This window comes from Pseudopodoces humilis, chromosome 10, assembly GCF_049639895.1.
Source record: "Pseudopodoces humilis isolate 2021_Gansu_Grassland_sample_001 chromosome 10, ASM4963989v1, whole genome shotgun sequence".
NCBI lineage: Eukaryota > Metazoa > Chordata > Aves > Passeriformes > Paridae > Pseudopodoces > Pseudopodoces humilis.
The window spans coordinates 901,414-921,516 of record NC_142209.1 but is presented as its reverse complement, the minus strand read 5'-3'; the positions used below and the strand labels follow the sequence as shown (position 1 = coordinate 921,516).

Here is a 20,103-nt window from a genome sequence, read left to right as displayed (position 1 = left end):
TCCTCCTTCCAGCTTGTTCTCTCAAAGAGCTGGAAAAGAACCCAAAAGCATCCAGCTGGAGGCAGACACCCAGCATGGAAAATTCCAGCCTAAACCACTGAAGTTTTAGTAACTGAAAAAAAGAGGGGCATATAATAGGGACAGTTCATCAATTTTAATTATAGGTGGTGTTACCAGTTATGCCAATAATTGCATTACCCTGCTTACACACTCACAGTAACTCCAGTGAAAAGAACGTCCTCACTGCTCTGGGGGACGAGAATAGTGTGGGGAGACAGAGGTGGTGGCAGCATTTTGTAAAAACTCTTCTGTCTTTCAGTAGGACAGCAGATGGAAAATGCAGAGGGAGACAGTAAAGTCAGGAGTTCACCAGACAGGTACAGACAGGCACAAGGTACTGAAAGCTGGGCTAAAAGGAACCCACAGGAAAAGTCTCTAGGTGACGCTTCTGGAGGACAGCACCTGGATGCCCCTAAATTTGAGAGATTGCAGAAGGTGCTGGGTTAAGAGAGGGAGCAAACCCTTGGCACACTGAGGTGTTTCTCCTCTCTCTGGAAGAGATCTCCACTGTTCAGCCTGCACCTGCAGCCAGGATCTAACTCAGCCAGCTGCAGGTGGCTCCAGCACAGACACCTGCACTCAGGTCAGCCAGCCCGAGCACCCTTTGTAATTAATCAGGGGCAGCAAAGCATTACTGGGGTGTGAACCACCCAGTTTTCAGACTTCTTGGGACACAAGGGAACTGCCCATTTTTTCCATCTGCCTGCAAAAATGAGGGTGGCCAGAGCAGAGAAACAGCCACATTAACTGTGAGGAATCCTACCCCTCCTTACTAACCCGTTATTCCAACATCTCTCAGACTTTTAAAATTATTTCTGCCCCTGACAGCTGCTTGCTTCTGATGCCACAGAGAGAAATAACTTAGAGCAGCCTGCTGGAAGCTTCACAATTGTATCTGGATGGCAGGAAAACAACTCACAGGTCAGTATTATTTCATTGCTGTTGTTGGACAAAGCTTTGGGTGAACATGAAAATAAGCAGTCTGGAGTCTTAAGAACATTATTGCCTGCACTTGGAAAGCTTTTACCCTGCCACACAACTAGAAGTTTCACTGGGGGAAATAAAGAAAAGCTTAAATTTGGCAGAAACTGATGGTTTATGTTCTCACACTGGTTACACAAAAATCCCTCCTTCCCTTTGCATTTAGGAGAGCCAACGGGTCAATGAGCAGAAAAGACAATAGAAAGGAACTGAGAGAATGGGTCCAGCCATCCTTAAATTGCATGGAAATATTCCCACAAAACGCAGTAAAAACAGGAATTGCAGCAATATCATCAGCACCACCTCTCTGCATATGAACAAGAGCCATGTTTGCAGCTCTTCAGCCAGAATAAAGCTCTTGGCTGACTGTCTCCTCTCAGAACCCAGAGATCAGCTATCACCAGATGACCCTCCCAGTCCCTTACCAGCTCATGCAGCTTTAGTAGCACACATAAAAAGCAGAAGGGGGTTCCCAGTGCATCTAGTCACTTGGGACTGAGAGAGAGCAAACCTGCCTGTGTGTTAAAGAAAAACCTTCAAAATCCACAGTTCTGTTATCAATTCAATGACTTGATCATCCTAAGCTGGAGATATAAATCAGGGGATAAAATAAAAATTTGTGAACAATCTTGCTGCATTGCTGCTCTGCTCAGGACAGACACCTCACACACTGCTATGAGGGTAGACTGTCTGCCAAAAAACCCTCTTTTTCAGGAAAAGGCCATCCTTGCTTCCTCAACTGGTAACAGACACCTCAGGTATAAAATCTGCTAAGCTGGTCCTTAGAAAAGTCTGGCATAGATCTCTGCAGTGATCCAGCTGGAGAAACTGGGGCTTATTATGCATTATGCATTCAGAATTTCTGACAATATCACTTGGGCACACACTGTTACAAATGAGATTCTACAGGTGCTTGATAAATGAATTTTTTTCCTCCTGGCTCCACGATATTCCATGTGCTACAGAGCATGGTTTGAGCTTTCCAGCTTTTTCTTTCAGGGGTGCACACTGTGCATTCCCTAAGCAGCACAGAATTCCTGCTGGTGTTCCTGCATACTCCACTGACTTTGTGCCACCAGCAGCCCCAGCCATGGGAGACAGGAGGGGCTGCTGGCTGGCAGGACACACAGACACTGAGTACTGACCTGGCCCTCTGACATTGACATCCAGAACATCCACTTCTTGGTCAGCCTGGGGGGGTGTGAGGGCCAGGGAGGTGCTCCCACAGACGTCTGCTGCCTCCAGGTGCTGCTGTGTCCACTGGCGCTGGTCAATCTGCTCGTCCCCTTCTGGCAGCAGGGCCTGGTCCTCAGCCTGAGCACACCAAAACAGCAGATGCTTCAAAATTCACATCAAGTGGCCAAAGATCCTCAAAGTTCTCGGGGTGCTCTTAGTTTTGGTGGGGTTTCTCAGGTTTGGGTGGGGATTTTTGTCACATTTTGCATTTTTGGGGGGGTTTGTTTTCTCTTAAGCTAATAGTGGTCTCCATTTATTTCTGCTTGGCATTCTCAGCTTTCATCCTCTCACCATTCATTGTCAGGCCTGAACTGCAAGACATGACATTAAACCTTCCTGTCCCTTTTGCTGCTGTAGGGAGGGGACCCTGGAACAGAAGGTGACTTTACTTTTTCTCCACTGTGGTGGCAAATGTTAACCTGAGGATTTGCTCCTCAGATACCATTAACAATTTATTACCAATCCCTAGGCCAAGGGAGGCTTTCAGCGAGGGAAGGTGATGCAGAGGGTTTGTCTCACCAGCAGTTCCAGATGGTATTTAAGTCTTGGAGCTCCTTACCTTTGCTCTCTTTGGCTGAGGTCCACCATCACCTGCCCAGTGCTCAGTTGTCCCAGGATCAGCCAGGTTACCCTCTGGTATCTGCACTGACAGATTTCTGACAAACAAGGAGAACGTGTCACTTTGCAGCCTGAGCAGGTGCTGCTGCTGAAACTTACACTGTCCTACAAAGGGGTGCTTAGAAGTTTGGTAGCTTGCAGAGGAACCAAGAAATTACAGATTTCAGGCAGCCAACAGTGGCATTAAATGCACTGAGAACTGAAAGGCTGTTTAATTCAGTGGAAAGCCAAAACTGCATGAAACTTTAGAAACTTTCCACTACTTCTGAGTCACATTTTTGATGCACTGAGCTTGAAATACTAGGAGTTTGCTGTCATCTATCAACCTAAAAATGTCTCACCTATTCCAGGAGAAAATTAGGCAAACAGTGCCCAGCTGCTGATCTATACTGCTCAGTATCAGGAAACCAAACAAAACCAGGAGATCAGATTCCTTGTTGGCATTTTATACATTACAGTTAATTAAAATTCTTCTGTCCAAACCAGATGATTTTAAATTTACAGGAATAGCCTAAAAAATTCTAGCTTAAAAGGAAGCTTTGTCTAAGGAGTTAAGTGCCTTTGGTGAAACATATTTCAGCCACATTCTCAAAATCCTCAAGCCACTAATAAACAGAATGTCAGTGGCCTAAGTGCAAACTTACTTGAGTCCAACAGCATCTTCCCCCACGGGCTCTCTGCGTTTGTGGTTGCTGGGATCCCTGCGCAGGATGAACCCCTCTGGCAGCCACAGGGAACCGTGCTTGCGCTTGCGCTTGGCCATCATCACACCCAGGAGAAGGATCAGCAGGATGATCAAAGCTGCCACAGCAAGCAGGTAAAGCAGCTGGGTCTTTGGTGGTAACAAGGGCTCACCTAAGAATTCCAATGAAAACACGGTGTGATTAACAAAGTGGAGACAACAATCTTCAACCTACAGACTCTCTTTTCTCAGCACAGTCCTTCCCACAGGCAGCATAACATCTCTGCACAGAGTTTAGGCTCCACTGAGACTGCTGTAAGAACATAACACTTCTTTTTGACTTCCCTTGATCTGGTTTCTCCAAGTGATTTTTAGAGTATACAGCTGCTGAGCAAAAGATCTTGCTCCTTCCTGCAGCCACCCTCACGTGGCACAGGGAGAGCTGATCTACATGAAGATGGCCCAGCTAGGAAAAGCAATAATGCCAGTCTAGAACAGGTTTGCAGCTGAGCCTCAGACTGAGGGAGATAGAGCAGAAATCGAAGAGATTACTGCCAGAAGAGAAAACCTCTGATAGACTGGACTGAGGAATGCCTCCCAGCCTCTCTCTAAATGGCACCTTTTCCACTGAATTCATGGCTTAAAGCACACGAATGGTTTCAGTGCAGAGATCACCCCTGCAGTGCTGCAGCACGAGAGATTACTGATTTGACAAGTAGTAAAGTGACTGGGCTCTAAATTAAATGTCCTGCCTTACTAACCTGACATCCCCTCTGTGTACTTTGCACAAACACACTCCTATAACTGGGGACAAACAAGTTACCTCCCAGAAAACACACTGAACAGCGAGACACAAGAAGATGATCATGGATAACCTGAGCACTTTGCAAGCCCAAGTTTGATTACTGCCCCCCTCAATAGGCAATTTCCCTCTGCAATTACTCACTTTGGACAGACACAAAAGGATAGGGCAGCATGCCCTTGATGGCCTGAGCAGCTAAGAGAGCTGCAGCAGCTTCTGTGTTGTGAAAGCATTGCTCCGAGTCCTCTGCACACTGCCGGTTGTCAATCTCCAGGAACACCTTGGTGCTGCAGAGACACAGGAAGAGGGCATGGAAATGAATCAGTGACAGAAACTTATGCCAAAGCAGTAGGTTAAACTGCAGCAGCCTTTTACGTTCATCTTTCTACCTTTTACATTCATCTTTCTACCTTTTACGTTCATCTTTCTACCCCAACGCCGAACTGGGCGGTTGTAACAGTGTTACATTTTCCCATTTACAAAAACAGCCTGCAGCCCTAGGAAGTCCAGAATGCTCCACAAGCATTCAGCAAGGCCAGAGGGAGACAGAGCAACCCACTCACCCAATGACCTCTTGCTCCAGCTCTCTGTGCTTGCGAACCACCACGAGCGAGCGGCGGCTCCGCGCCGCCGGTTTCTCCCCGTAGTAGGGGAACACCATGAGGTTCCCCTGGGAGTCCAGCTTGATCCTGAGGTTGGTGTGCAGGAGCGTTCCCAGAGTGCGCAGGAAGCTGCGGACATCCTCCAGCAGCTCGTCAGGGGGCATCAGGACCACGATGATGAGGGTGCCCTCTGCCAGCTTCTCGGCTTTGTCGCCGGCGCAGTCCAGGCCGTCCCAGCCGCACTCCTCGCTGTTGCAGCCCTGGTCGCAGCGCCCGTCCGCGTAGTGATCCGCGCAGTACTTGTCGTACCTGGGGCAGGGAGAGGCAAGAGAACTGCTGATTCTGTTTGCTAGGGTGTCTTAACACCTCCTGCCTCAGCCAAGGGAGAATTGTCACTGCAAAGCTGCAGCGTTTGTCACAAATACCTGAAGAGAAAGAAGTGCCGCCGCAGACAAGCTAGAAAACACGTTCAGAGGAAGCAAACACAGCTGGGATTAAAATACAGGTATGGCTGGTATGGAGCAAAATTCAGGATAGCAGGCAGTTCCATTAAAATCTAGTACAAGGCAAAATGCCTCCTATTTACATTTCCAGGGAAAGCGGGGCACATCCACCAAGCAGGTTAACACATTACCGTTATTTGGGTTATCCACTTAGTGCACAGCACACGAATTCCAAAAATAGACGAGAAATGCACAAAGCAGCAGAAACTCCAGGATGCCGAGGACAGCAAGAGAAACAATGGGAGAGAAGGGAGCAACAGGCAGCAGCTATGTTAGCCACACAGAGAAAATGTTCTCAGCATCGAGCCTTACTTGCACGTCCTGCTATTTTGCTGACACTCAAAGTTGTCAAACAGGCACTCGGGCGTGTTGCAGAACTCATCACACTGCCCATTGAACAGCATCCAGCAGCGCAGGGAGGAGGAGCAGTTGGCCCAAGGATCCTCCATTGTCAGGGAGCAGTCTCCTCCATCCCACTGGCACGCATGGGTGTTGCAGTCTTCATCACAATAGCCATCCCTGGCTTTTTCTGCACACTGGGAATCCAGACATCCTCGGGGCTCCGGGCTGAAAGTCACGGGCTGCTCACAGTGGCTGCCCTGGGTGTGAACAGGGCACTGGCAGTAGTAGTAAGGAGGCTGAGAATGAGGGTGGCAGCTGCCCCCATTCTGGCAGGGGCCACTGGCACAGCCTGGGTTTGTCTGGCACTCCTCTCCCACAGACAGCTTGGGACAATAGCACCGTGGGCCAGAAGATGTTTGGATGCACTGCTCCCCCTTCTTGCATTTCACCTGTCCACAGGTACTGTGGCTGCTGAACTCACATTTGGCTCCAGAATAACCCTACAGGGTGGGGAAAAAAGAAGGCAAAACAATCAGTGGCACAAACCTATTCTTCAGCACTCTGAGGCAAGGTGTCATGCGCAAATCCTTCCTCCCCTGTAACTCCTCTAGCCTCACTGCAGGAGCCATGGCTTTCTGGACTTAAACTAGGGGTAAACTAGGAAATCACAAGGCTCTGTTACATTTTGAAAACAGCCTAGCAGAGCCACAAACAATGGGAATCTTTGCAGCAAGCACAGAAAACCCAGGACTGCAAAAAATAACCAAAAAACAAACTGTAATTTAATGGTAGTTTTAAGACAAAAAAGCCAGCTGTGGTACTTGTTTGGGACAGCAACAGGCAGCATCACTCTCCTGGGACACCTGGAAGCCCTGGATCTCCCTGCTAAGCAGATGAGCTAAGGGATGTGGGTAAAGAGTGTCCAATCTTGGCCTGCAGTGGGAGTCCAGGCAGAGGTGCTGTGGTGCTTACCGGGGGACACTGGCAGATGAAGCCATCGGGCATGTTGCTGGCCACAGCGCAGGTCCCCCCGTTCTGGCACGGCTTCCGGGGACACACGTCGATGACACTCTCACAGTGACGGCCTGGGATGGACACGGGGAGAGGAGAGCAGAGAAACACGTGAGACATCACCCCAGAGCGCTCCTGGCAGACTTTTTTGGAGGGAGCATCTCTTTGGATAAGGTGTGGTCTCCACCTAGCTGCACAAGCAGTGGAAGGCACAACCCCAGAGTGCACAAGGTGCGCCTGGAGACAGCTGACCTCCAGAGCACGCTCAACACAGCACAAAGATGGAATGTGCTGCTGTTATCTCCAAGTCAGCCAGGCACAGGGGCTGAAAGTGATGTACCAGTTTGGGGCTTCCTAAGACCTCTGTACTTTTTGGGAGATGCTCAGTGAGTCCAAGGGCAAACCACACTGTAACATGAAAGAACAACCCTCAGGACCAGATGTACCACGAGGGAACAGGAGAACCAAGCAGAGTCTCCTCAGACTGACCAGCCAGACAGAGATCTTACTGCACTGACCAGCTTTGCAGCAGCTTCCAGAGTCAAAATGACACCAAACTTCTGAAAGTTTGGGGATGATCTAAGCATGACTTGGACCCCCTAGGAAAGCATTAATAGGAGTCTCCAGACATGTGCAGCCAAGACTTTGCAGACAGGGCAGGACTGCCCACAGAGTCCTGGCGTCCCACCAGTCACAGACCACAGCAAAGCCACCCCAGCCCCTCCCAGGCAGAAGGGTCAGTGTGGAATGTGCAGAAGACAGACAGCTGGAGGAGGAAGCATGTTCCCCCTCTGTGCCTGACATTCCCAGACAGACTTCATGTCTGAGACACAGCAGCTCTCCCTGCTCCCCCTGGGGTGCAGCACTCCCCACAGCACAACATCCAGCAACCCTTCCATGAGGGTCAGAAGCCACAGGAGGAATAATTCATAAAAGCAACCTTAACAGACAGGCTTAAAATAAACCCTTCTGATGGCCTGCACCAGTGTCCCAGCAGCCCCACTTCCCTCCTACATCACTCTTTCAGGAACTTCTGGCAGGCTAAGTAATACTAATTCAAAATTAATTAATTCAATTAATTAAGTAATTCAAAAGCTACTACATGAATGCTTCAAACGCACATCTTTGTGATTTCTTTGCATCTGAAACTCACAAATTTAACAGAAAAAATCACAGCATCTTTAAATTTTAAGGAAAAAAGAAGAGTAAAAACTGCTAGTAAAGCATGCAGGAAAGGTTGCTGGTAAGCAGGGAAAGTGAAAGGCTTTAATGGAGGAAAACTGAATGCATGAGAAGTAAAACTGACATGGAAAATGGAAAGCTGAAAGCTAAGACACATCTGGAGACCATTAGAGCAAACTTAAGCCCAGTGGGAGGCAGAAAGCAGAATAGCAGCAACACTAACAAAGAGGAGATCTAGAGAGAGTGAGACATAAGCCTGCACAGTGTGAAATTCTTGCAAAGTTGTGATTTGAAGCTGGGTTGTGAGAGGATCACCAAGCTAGGAATGTGCAGCCTGTCTATGCATAGAATCCTGACCACATCACCAGGGTAAGGAGGAAAGGCAGCGAGGAGCAGAAGAGGAGGTCAAAAGCTAATTATGATACCACGACACTGATTTATACAGAAAATTCATATGGCTGCTTTGCAAAAGGAAAAGCCACAGATAAGCTGACACATGAACTGTTACAATTTCAATATTAGAAATGTGAAACTATGAAGGCAAGAAAAGTACCACCAGGAAAGGAAAAGTCCTGGAAGGCGAGTGTCTCAGGAGGTTCCTTTGTCCGAGACAGCTCTGGAAGCCAAATTTCTTAGAAGGTTTAAAAGAAAGACCGGTTTAAAAACTGAAACATGTTGTAGGGAAACAATCAGACACTGTGAAGGGAAGTAGCACTGCCAGGAAGGGACAGAACTTCCATTTCTCAAGATGCTGCCATTAAACTGGAAGCTTCTCATGACTACTCACCGGTGAAAGCACTGCGGCAGATGCACCTGTAATCGTTTGTCAGCTGGACACAGTCCAGGCTCCCTCGAGGGTTGCAGGGGTTGGAGAGGCACTCGTTGATGTCCCCCTCGCAGCGCTCTCCTGCAAAGCCCTGGGGGCAGAGGCAGCTGTAGCCCCCCACCTGGTCAATGCACTGCCCTCCGTTGAAGCAGCGCGGAGCTCCCGACTCCGCGGCGCAGTCATCCACGTTCTCCTCGCAGAGGCGGCCTGGCAACGCAGGGAGCAGGGACACATTGAGGATACAGAGCTGTGGCTGCCTTTCCTATCATGCCTCAAGTTCTGGCTTTCATATTTCCCAGGTTCTGTAGTGCACTGGTAACTCTGAACTCCATATGAAGTGTCAGCCAGTTCTCCTCACAGCTCAGGCACACACAACAATCCTTCTCCAGCCCCACAACCAAGGACACCGCTGCAGCTCCAGCCCCAAAAAGCACAACCAGCAGCGAATTGAGGAGAGCAATCTGGGAGGATGGGACTGCATCACCTGCAGCTGGAATGGGACAATTAACCCCAATATGGAAATGGACAAAACTGATCAAAGTGTGAAAACTCATAACCTCCACCTTGGGTGTGGCCTTGGCCAGGCTCTTGCAGTGCCCAAGGTGCATCCTTTGAAGGATTTTTAATAAATCCCTGCTTTATTCCTTTAACTCTGTCCAGCCCCTGTTCCAGGCAGCCTCTGGAGGCATCACCTACACTTCTCAACAAGTTTTAGGCCATGCCACACACAGTCCCTGAAATAAGCAGGTAAAAATCCCAGCTTAATACGCTGCACACCCTCTGCAGACAGCCAGCGTGGGATCAAGCCGAGGGTACATGTGTTTTTCATCCAGGCTGTCCTCAATGCTAGGCCATCCTGGTATTTGGCAGCTTTCATACTTGACTTAATTTAAGGGCATAATTAAAAACACAAAACCAAAGCAAGCCCAAAAAAAGATGCACTTGATTTAGCCCTGAGACTGAGCAGAGCCCGGGAGCCCCGTGCTGTCCTCGAAAGGCTCCCCTGGAACTGGGCAAAGAGCATTCGTGGCAACAGCATTAAAACAAGCAACAGCAATCTAACAAAAAAAAGCAGCTAAAACACTGATTTCCTCCTGTCTGGCTTCTGGGGACCTACAGCAAACCCCCAGCAGCAGCAGCAGCCAGGGAGGGCAATTTCTTCTCCTCCCTTGTGGGATTTCCTTTCAAGGGACGAGGTCTGGTTCTGCTTTCACTGCACGAGGGGATGGAGAGGGGAGGCTGAGCAAGTTTATTGCTGTTCCAACCACAGCAAGTAAAATCCTTCACCTAGATATGGAGGATGCTTATACTAGCATCAGTAAAGTAGCTTTTTATTTTCTAATTAATTAATTAATTTATTTTTAATTCATTACAAACTGGGCCAGGGACCAAAGCTAAGTTTTACTATCCTACATAACTGTATCAAGTCTCCTCCAATTCCTTTAATTGAAACCTAAAAATCTGTCACGTCCAAAAAGTAATTAATGTCAACAAAGGAAGACTGAAGGATTAAAAGCAGGACACTCAGAACCTCTCAAAGGATGGGGGGGGGATTTAATGGAATATAGAAATCCTGGCAAGGCAGATACTGGTACATAAATACACTCCAGGATGTAAAGACCTAAAAAGCAGGTTTGTTTCTGCTTTTCTTTTATTGCACTTTCTTTGCCTTTTTTTTTATTTTTAAATTAAAGAATAATATTAAGAACATATAATGCATGAAGAATTGGTAGTGCAATGATTTACAATGAAATAAACATTTATCCAGGGTGGGGAGGTGAGCTGAGAGCCACACTGAGGGGAATGAACTGGTGATATTCATGGGAAGGAGGCAAATATTTTATAATTGTAGTTAAATTTAGTTTATGAACCAAGAATTTATCTGAAGATTTCACCTACATTGAGATGACACACTTCAGAAGGAAAAAGCTAGAGCAGTGTAAAATTTTTAACTGACTTGAGAAATAACCTTAAAAAAGAACATAAAGCTTTTACTGATGGGTTAAAATGGGTTAAATTCTGAATATTTTCAAAGGTAGAAGCCAGGTTCATAGGTCAGATATAAAAGGGAAGGCTAGGTTTCAGGAAACCTGACAATAAACAGGCTGTGGAATTATGCTTGCTGAAAACTACTGATATAAACTGTGGACTATTTTTTTCCCCTTTCTTTTAAAAGGAGCTTTTAATAAAAGAGCTCAAATATGCTGAAACAGTTTAAGGTAGACTAGAGTCACTCAGCTGCTTTTCCAAGACTCTGAAAAGTCCAAAAGACTCCAGGACAGAGGACACTGAAGGGCAAAAATTTAAGCAAATAAAGGATATTGGAAGTTATGCGAGAACTGAGAACGTTTCCTATTTATTTCATAGCACCTTAGCCAAAAAGAAACCTTGGATTTACTGCATCAAAACAGATAGGTTTGGGAGAGACCTTAACAGCAAAATCATGCATCCATATTGCCAAAGAGAGATCATACATTCCCAAGGGACACTGCCATGATCTATTCCTTTAAAAGAAAAAAAAATAAAATTAAAAGGGAGGGGAGGAGGGGGGGTGGGGGGAAGCAGCATTTATTTTTAAAGAGAAAATATGTGTCTCAAGGGACCCAGTGTACTTTGGGAACATTCTTCAAAGAACATAATGCATTCCCTTTCAACTGGTGAAACCAGCAGTCAGAGAGGAAAATTCTTTTCTGTAACATTCAGTTATTGATGGCTGAGTTTCCTACCCCGAGTTCCTGGTGGGCAGGAGCACTTGAAGCGATTGACGAGGTCGATGCAGGTCCCCCCGTTCTGGCAGGGCTGGAACTGGCACTCATCCACTTCATACTCACAGTTGACACCCTGGTATCCAGCCACACACTGTGGGCACAGAAATGAGGGTGGGTGCTCTGCCAGCACACACAGGCACCTCAGAAAGGACAGGGGAGCCCTCCTTGGGGCAGGTTAGGGGCTGTCTTTGGAGCTGAACAACTCCACGTGGTTTCAAGGGCTGCTAAAGCACACAATTCGACCATGGGACACCTAACAGGGCACTGCAAATTTGAGTTAGAGCGGTTTGATCGCTGCAAAACAGAGCAGGTCAAATCCTGATATCCTCCAGCATTGAAAGTGGCTTGGTTGTTTTGGCTTCAGGTTTACATAAAACTCATCCTTTCCTGCTGGGCATGGGCTTCCAAGGCCATTCTGGAAAGCTCAGGGAGGTTGATATACAATAATCTCATGGCCTACACTGCTCTCTGCATCAGCCTTGGGAAACAAAGCAGTGGAAAGCATTTCCCACCCTGAGAGGCAAGGGATACCTTGCCCATCTGACAGGGAAAACACAATATTCCTTGAATACATTTTACAAATATTTTAATATAAACCACACCTCAGGCAAAAAGCTTTTCCAGAGAAGAACCCCCCTCTCCAATAACACAGAGTTCACGTGCTCATCACCCACAGCTCCTTCCAATCACACCTCTTAATTCTGTCTTTAAAACCTCTCAGAAGCACTGTTTTTGCTACAGCCAAATTAAAAATTCCTTCCAGGTGCAGGCTGCTTTTATCCCCTATTTGAAGGTACTCTGCCACTTGCAGGTGTTTCTGATTTCTTCTGATTCCTCTGTATCACTGTCCCCTAAGAATTTCTCATTAAGTATTCTATTTATCCCCCTGTATCACTGTCCCCTAAGTATTTATCAGTAAATATTCTATTTACCCCTCTGTACCCCTGTGCCCTAAGTATTTATCAGTAAATATTTTGTTTATCCCTTTGTATCACTGTGACCTAAAAATTTATCAGTAAATATTTTGTTTATCCCTCTGTACCACTGTGCCCTAAGTATTTATCAGTAAATATTCTATTTATCCTTTTGTATCACTGTGCCCCAAGTATTTACCAGTAAATATTCTATTCATTCCTTTGTATCATTGTCCCCTAAGAATTTATCAGTAAATATTCTATTTATCCTTTTGCATCACTGTGCCCTAAGTATTTAAGTGTTCTATTTATCCCTCTGTATCACTGTGCCCTAAGTATTTATCAGTAAATATTTTATTTATCCCTCTGTATCCCTGTGCCTGAACAATTTATCATTAAATACTCTATTTATCCCCCTGTACCCCAAGCATTTACCAGTAGATATTTTATTTATCCCTCTGTGCCCCAAGCATTTACCAGTAGATATTTTATTTATCCCCCTGTACCCCAAGCATTTACCAGTAGATATTTTATTTATCCCTCTGTGCCCCAAGCATTTACCAGTCGATATTTTATTTATCCCCCTGCGCCCCAAGCATTTACCAGTAGATATTTTATCCCCCTGTGCCCCAAGCATTTACCAGTAGATATTTTATTTATCCCTCTGTGCCCCAAGCATTTACCAGTAGATATTTTATTTATCCCCCTGTGCCCCAAGCATTTACCAGTAGATATTTTATTTATCCCCCTGTGCCCCAAGCATTTACCAGTAGATATTTTATTTATCCCCCTGTGCCCCAAGCATTTACCAGTAGATATTCTGTTTATCCCCCTGTGCCCCAAGCATTTACCAGTAGATATTCTGTTTATCCCCCTGTGCCCCAAGCATTTACCAGTAGATATTCTGTTTATCCCCCTGTACCCCAAGCATTTACCAGTAGATATTCTGTTTATCCCCCTGTACCCCAAGCATTTACCAGTAGATATTCTGTTTATCCCCCTGTGCCCCAAGCATTTACCACTGGATATTCTGTTTATCCCCCTGTGCCCCAGGAGCTGAGCCCTGTCCCAGCCCATCCCCAGCCTCACCTCGCACTGGTATCCGCCCAGGTGGTCGCGGCAGGTGGCTCCGTTCTGGCAGGGGCTGGACTCGCACTCATCCAGCTGCACCTCGCAGTAGCTGCCCGTGTACCCCACCTGGCACTGGCAGTGGTGGCTGTTCCCCACGTTGAGGCAGTGCCCAGAGTGCTGGCACAGCTGGTCCACGGGCACTCCTGAAAGTGAGGTGAAATATTTATCCCTCTGTACCCCTGTGCCCTAAGTATTTATCATTAAATATTCTATTTATCCCTCTGTACCCCTGTGCCCTAAGTATTTATCATTAAATATTCTATTTATCCCTCTGTACCCCTGTGCCCTAAGTATTTATCATTAAATATTCTATTCATCCCCCTGTATCACTGTGCCCTGAGTATTTATCCTTTTTTGCTTTTGTGTGAGCAAACACGCCAAACGCGCTTGCTGCCGGCGCTGGGAGCTCAGGCAGGGATGGGTGTGGGTAGGACCAACAAACTGAAAAGTTACAGCTTTAAAATTGAAGGGTTACTCCTTAAATTGCACTGGGTCAGAACCAAAACTGGCTTGAAAATGAAGTCACTGCTCTGTCCTCTTTGGATCACTGCATTCAACGCTGGCATGAAGTATTTGTCCTGCTGTATTACTTTAGCACTGGCTGGTGAATACACACCTGGAGTACTACTGCTGCTCTACAAAGGTTCAATGTTTGTACCTAAAATGTCCCCAAAATGTATGGGAACTTTCTCCTTTCACACTCATTCTGCTTGTCTGGATTTCCTGCACAGAAGTGGCATGACAGTGTCCATCTGCCTGGGCTGCAAGCCATGTTGCCAGACACAAATTCACTTAAAAACCAAATCTTTTACATAAACATCACCTGAAGCAGAAAATTAGTACTTTGAGGGGCCATGGTATAACCTACAAGTTATAAATAGTGCACTTAAGATTATTCTCTGCTTACCATGAGCTCCAAGATGCCTTTTTTGTACAAGGACAACACGTCTCAAACCTGGCCTGCCTGGGGTTTAGCATGAAGAGCTCAAGCATTTCCAAAAAGGCAGTCTGTGTAAAACACTGCTATCGAAACTCTGAGACTTCATAAACTGTTTAATTCTCTCTTTCTTTTTTTTATTTCTCTCCCTTTCTGATGATTTTGTGATGGGGAGAATCAAGACAGCCTCGACTCCCAAGCACTCCCTTGCAGGGAGTATTTTCACTTGAGAAGTGACCACCATCAACCACCTAGAGGCAAAGCTCTCTGGGGCAGGTGCAGGGGGGAAGGAGAAAATGTTTTTTTCTCCTGGGGAAATGTTTTTAGCCAGAGCACAGAGGATGCTGATTTACCTCTCTGTGAAGCTGCCACTTGGCACGAGACGCTGGGCACGTCGCAGTAGGCGCCAGTCCAGCCGGGCGGACACACACACCGAGTCTGGGCCAGAGTCTGGACACACGTGCCTTTGTTCTTACAGGGAGACTTGCTGCACAGATCCACCAGTGACTGCAGAGGAGAAAAGCCATGAAATACAGCAGATGCAGGAGAAACAGCACTCAGATGCAAAGAAAGCCACTCTGGCTCCCTGTGGCACTGGAAAGAGCAGGACACTACCTGCCAAGCCCCAGCCAGGTACTTTTCTGGCAGTGCCTAGCAAAGTTCAGGCGTACAGAGGAATAAACCCCAGATGGCAGCACTATTTCAGAATTCTCACAGCTCACCACGAAGGTGGATCTTTGGTTTTAGCAGGTTTGATCTCAGACTAGCTCTCCAGTTCCACACTAGCAGGAAGCTGCCAGCTATTCTCCCTCACTCCCCCCATCTGCACTGCTTTTTGAGGATGACAGATGTGTTCCACATTTTGATCCATAATTTTCCTCTCTATCATTAGCTCACCATGCCTGCTCTTGGCCCCATTTCCTGCAGTCTGGTCTCTCTGACTTTCTGTGTCTTCCAAGATTCTACTGAAACCCCACAATAGTTTTATGAACCGAAGATGGGCTAAAGCATGCTGCTTTTCTTGATTTCTCATATAAAAACAGAGTCTAAAACTCAGTAAAATGATCCTATGAAAGATCCAAAGTAACTGTCTGATACAATATAAACCAGCCACTAAACATAATTTTCTTTCTTAAGCAATTCAGCTTCAAATTAATACAGCTATTTGATGGATTTCAAGCTGACTTGAGGAAGGGGGAGGTTTTTAAAGTGAGTAGCAGTGAATTTTGGCTGTAAAATGCAATTTCAATTGCAAAAAGTTCTGCTTTTCAGATGCAAACTGTCTCCTCACAAAGATTAAAGTTAAAAAAAAAAAAAAAAATCTGTGCTTTCACAGGCAACCAAAAGGAAACTTGGAATTAAGTTTTATCACATGTAGTTGAGCGTGAAGAAGAAAAAACACCGAGCTCTTGCTTCTGCATTTGTAATGAGTAGCTGACTGTTTTACATGCAAATTCTAAAACTTATGAATCATTGTCTGATTTTGTGCTGCTTATTTAGCTTTGCTAATTAGGTCAAGCCAGTTTACCACTAAGACAAGAACTACAGTGTAGCTGTAATCTATAAATCTCCCCAGTACAGCTTTGAGTAGTACTTATCTAAATTTAGAAAGTTCTGGTTCCTTGTATAAAATGGGTAATACATCACAATCAAGCTTAGCTGAACATAAAGCAGACTTTCTGAGAATCCACAGCATTTAATTTGGGGAAAGGAACATTAATCCTTTTCTCCAGTAAAAACAAAGCAAACATAACAGAAGAGGAACTACTGAACTTCACAGTACTGCAGGATCACTCTCAATGCTAATTCTCCCAATGAGGTTTGAGTGGTGTGCACAGAATGCATAATTAGGGGAGCAGAGGGGTTGCTTTTTTCTATCACTTCATTACTTTGCATTCACTTCCTCCATTAGCAATACCTAGAAGCAGACCTGACAATTTAATGTCTAGCAACATTCTTCTGTAAAAGCACCTCCCCCACTGCCACTAAAATGCTTCTTTCCAACACTCACTGCTTTACAAAGACAAGCTGGCACCAAAGAGAGCTGCAAAAAATTCGGACAAAATTGTAGTGTTTCCCAGCAATTTAAGAAATTCACCTTTTTTTTTTTTTTTTTAATGGCAGCACTCAAGACTGCTGGTGAAGGAAGCCAATACAGAGTTTAGCAATCCAAAAGCAGAAATAGTCTCAAATCATTCTTGCTGTTTTGATAAGAACAGAATCAAAAGAAAGAACTCTGATTTGGAAAACATCACTCTGTTTCCACTGTGCCACGCCAAGTTAAGGGTTTTTAATGGGCACTAGTCAGTCATTTACAGTATACAGGGTTTGCAGCTCCTGTGGAAAACTAAACTGCCTGAAGTGTGCAAGTAAGGCTAGAGATTTTTATTGAGGTTGTGGATAGGACAAGAATGTCATTTACTGCCTCAAAACATTTTCTGGCTTCTTGTGAAAAAAAAAAAAAAAAAATTACATTCAACCCTGATTAAAATTTACCTTCCTGTAAAAAATGAACCAGTTAAATCTAAATATTGCTAATCAGATTGATATTCTGGTTTTTGTTTTGTGCTTGTTTGCTGGGTTTGTTCTTTATTTAATACAGTACTCTGTCTTCAATCAGGACAATTTCATGTTTGAATGAAATGCAGCCATTTTCAAGGCTAACAGCTGGCTCTCATTTAAGAAAACTAATCTAGAAAGTTCCAGTGACACCTGTTCTCATAAATAACCACTTTTCTCCTCCTGCACAGAGACAGGGGATGGAACTAGATGATCTTTAAGGTCTTTTCCAGCCCATTCTGTGATTTCCAGTTTTGAACAGGGGCACCTAACAGGTCTGAAGGAACAAGATCCCCTTTGGCACCTCACACCTCTCTCTTTGCTGCTGGACAGCTCAAACAGCAGTGCCACCAGAAGTCACCTGAAACTTTTTTTTCTCTTTAGATTCTGCTGTATTTCTCCTCACACCTGGATTTCCCAACCTCCTCTGAGCTGAGCTCCTTTGGAATAATCTCTCACAGGGAGTTCTGTTTATCTCAGTTCTCTGGGTCAGGAAGAAAACTCTAAAGCTCGTTAGGATCTTGTTTCTCGTGTTTATTAGGATGTTATCACAAAACTTGGCAGATTTTCCAGACTTTCTGCACAAGTTTAATTCATCCTGCCCTTTTTGGCTCACTTTGGCTTTGATGGCACAAAATGGCTCCAAACCACACAGCTGTTTTATCTTTATACTTATTCTTTATCCAATTAACAATAGACATGTAAATTATTTTTCTTAGTGACCCAATGACCCAACACCTGTGTGCTGCACTGTGACATTTTCTATCCAATCACTTACTACTGCCCCAAAACTTCTAGAAGAAGAAAATGAAGAAGAAGGAAAAGAGACAACACCCTAAATCCTCCATCTTGTCTTGTGTTTTCTAAACTGGTTTAAACTCTAAACTTTAACTTTTTCACTCAGTGACTTCAGAAAAGTTTCTAATTTACACACTCACACTTTCAGCTTTTCTATCTAACAGTTGTTTTCATGTAACACCATGAAAACACGCCCATAAATTTCATGTTCTGTGAAATTCAGTGTTCTCCTGGATCTCAGAGCCAGGCATCAGAGGCAAGGGCACACACTCTGTGTCTCAGACTCCAACACCACCCACCTTGCAGTTCTTGCCAGTGTATCCCAAGGGACACAGACACCTGTAGGTGCCCAGGCTGTCCACACAGGTGCCCCTGTTGAGGCAAGGACGGGAGTCACACTCGTTGATTTCTGTCAGGCAGAAGGGCCCTGTGAACCCCAGAGGGCACTGGCAGCTGAAGGAATTGATTCCATCCACACAAGTGCCTCCATTGAAACAGGAGCTGCGAGAGAGGAGGAAGAAAGGTAAGCTGAGACAAAATGCAATTAGCTCACAGATAAAATAGAACATAAACATGACTGAAATAAGGGAGAAAAGCAGATAAAAGGACCTTCTGACCGCTGCTAACTTCTGGCTGAAGAAGCATAAATCAGAAAACAGCAATCCTAGGGGATTCCAGCTCACCCTCCAGCTCACCTTTGCCCCAGCAGACCAAGAAACTAAAGCAGGGTTTTAATGAGTCATTAGTGATGGATGTAACTTGTTTAATGAAATCTTCCCAGCCTCAATGTGACCGCAAACAGTCCCTCGTGTGGCTTGCTCTAACTGATAAATTTTATTACAAATTACAATTGTATTACAAATTATGAGAAACAAAACAATTTGCCTTCTTTTTTTTTTTAATCTTCAAAGGAGTCAGGGCTATGGTTTCTCAAGGAAAAAGTTTATACAACATGCAAAACACAAGCATGTTCTTCACTGAAATTATATGGAAGTATTGGTATTGCTAAATCCCTTCCTTCTCTTCTCATGAGAATCTAAAGTCCTGATTTATAAAACTACTCATACATGCCCTGGCAAAATTCAGATCAAAGGAATTATCCCCCTCCTCCCCAGTCTTCTCATCCTAAGAAATTCTGCCAGGTTAGGTGTCCTAGGGAGAAGTGACTGGGAAAGTTTGGAGAATCGATGCCTCATGCAAAATTGACTCAGTTTTCCTTGTAGAGGAGCTCCTGCTCCTCTGAGATCAGACTTGAGATAATCAGTTTGATAAAGCACACAAACCAAATTCATGCCTGCTATCTGCTTTGTGCCCTGCCAAGAGAGGAGCCACTGACTCAGCTCCCTGAACTCACAGCGCAGGGAAGCAAGTTTTAAATATCACAATTCTGTGATCACAGTAGAGATGTCAATATTAACCTACTTATCAAACATTAAACTGCTTATCAGAGAAGTTCCTCTGTCTTGGAGGCTGAATTCTGTTTTAGAGGGAGAGCAGACTGCCAATCACCTGGTGTGTTTCACCGAAACCAGGTAGCAAAAGGAGAGGGCAGCTTCTCACACAACACAGGGAAGAATCATTTGACCCAAATTCAAATCAGCCAACCACCACAGTGCTCTTCAGCAGAGCTGGGTAATTTTGGTTGAGAAGGTGTGACTGCTTTAGCTTGGCAGAGCCTTGAAAATTGCTACATCTTTAATTCATACCTGCAAGACTGGTTCCTGTCCTGACTGATAACAAAAACAAAAACAGGATGAACCTCAAGGAAGAGCCAGGAGTTCTGCTGAAACACCCCAGCATACTTCACTCCATTCAACAACTGTTGTGCAAATTAAACACACCCTCATCAGTGACACAATCCTGCTCTTAAGATATTAAAATACCTCCTCCTCAAGTGCAATTTTATAAAGGGCAGGAAAGATCTTTTCCATTTGAGCAGAAAATACTTAAGAAAACCAAGAGTTTTGCATAATTTGTCTCTGGTAACTAGACTAGAACAGACTACTTCTTAATTATTTTTTTTAACCATTGCAAGTTTTAAAGAATCTGTTAGAAATTGTTTCCCATTTGAGAATCTGAAGTTACTTACAATCAATCCTAAAGAAGCTTAAAATAAATATTCAGGCAGATGATGGAATCACATGTTTAACT

At 45.1% G+C, this 20,103-nt stretch overlaps 1 protein-coding gene across 2 annotated transcripts in view; it reads right to left on the bottom strand.

Moving 5' to 3' along the window:
- The window catches only part of NOTCH2 (notch receptor 2), an 84,452-nt gene that overhangs the window by 7,579 nt on the left and 56,770 nt on the right, over positions 1-20,103 (bottom strand). For both annotated transcript variants that reach the window (XM_005528650.3, XM_014257566.2), the window contains exons 18-29: positions 18,252-18,453; positions 14,949-15,102; positions 13,617-13,801; positions 11,572-11,704; positions 8,807-9,052; positions 6,799-6,911; positions 5,797-6,326; positions 4,943-5,290; positions 4,524-4,666; positions 3,540-3,750; positions 2,837-2,933; positions 2,187-2,355 (exon numbers count right to left, since the gene is read on the bottom strand). In XM_005528650.3, the coding sequence (XP_005528707.2) occupies positions 2,187-2,355; positions 2,837-2,933; positions 3,540-3,750; positions 4,524-4,666; positions 4,943-5,290; positions 5,797-6,326; positions 6,799-6,911; positions 8,807-9,052; positions 11,572-11,704; positions 13,617-13,801; positions 14,949-15,102; positions 18,252-18,453 (2,531 nt within the window). The remainder of the gene's footprint in view (positions 1-2,186; positions 2,356-2,836; positions 2,934-3,539; positions 3,751-4,523; positions 4,667-4,942; positions 5,291-5,796; positions 6,327-6,798; positions 6,912-8,806; positions 9,053-11,571; positions 11,705-13,616; positions 13,802-14,948; positions 15,103-18,251; positions 18,454-20,103) is intronic.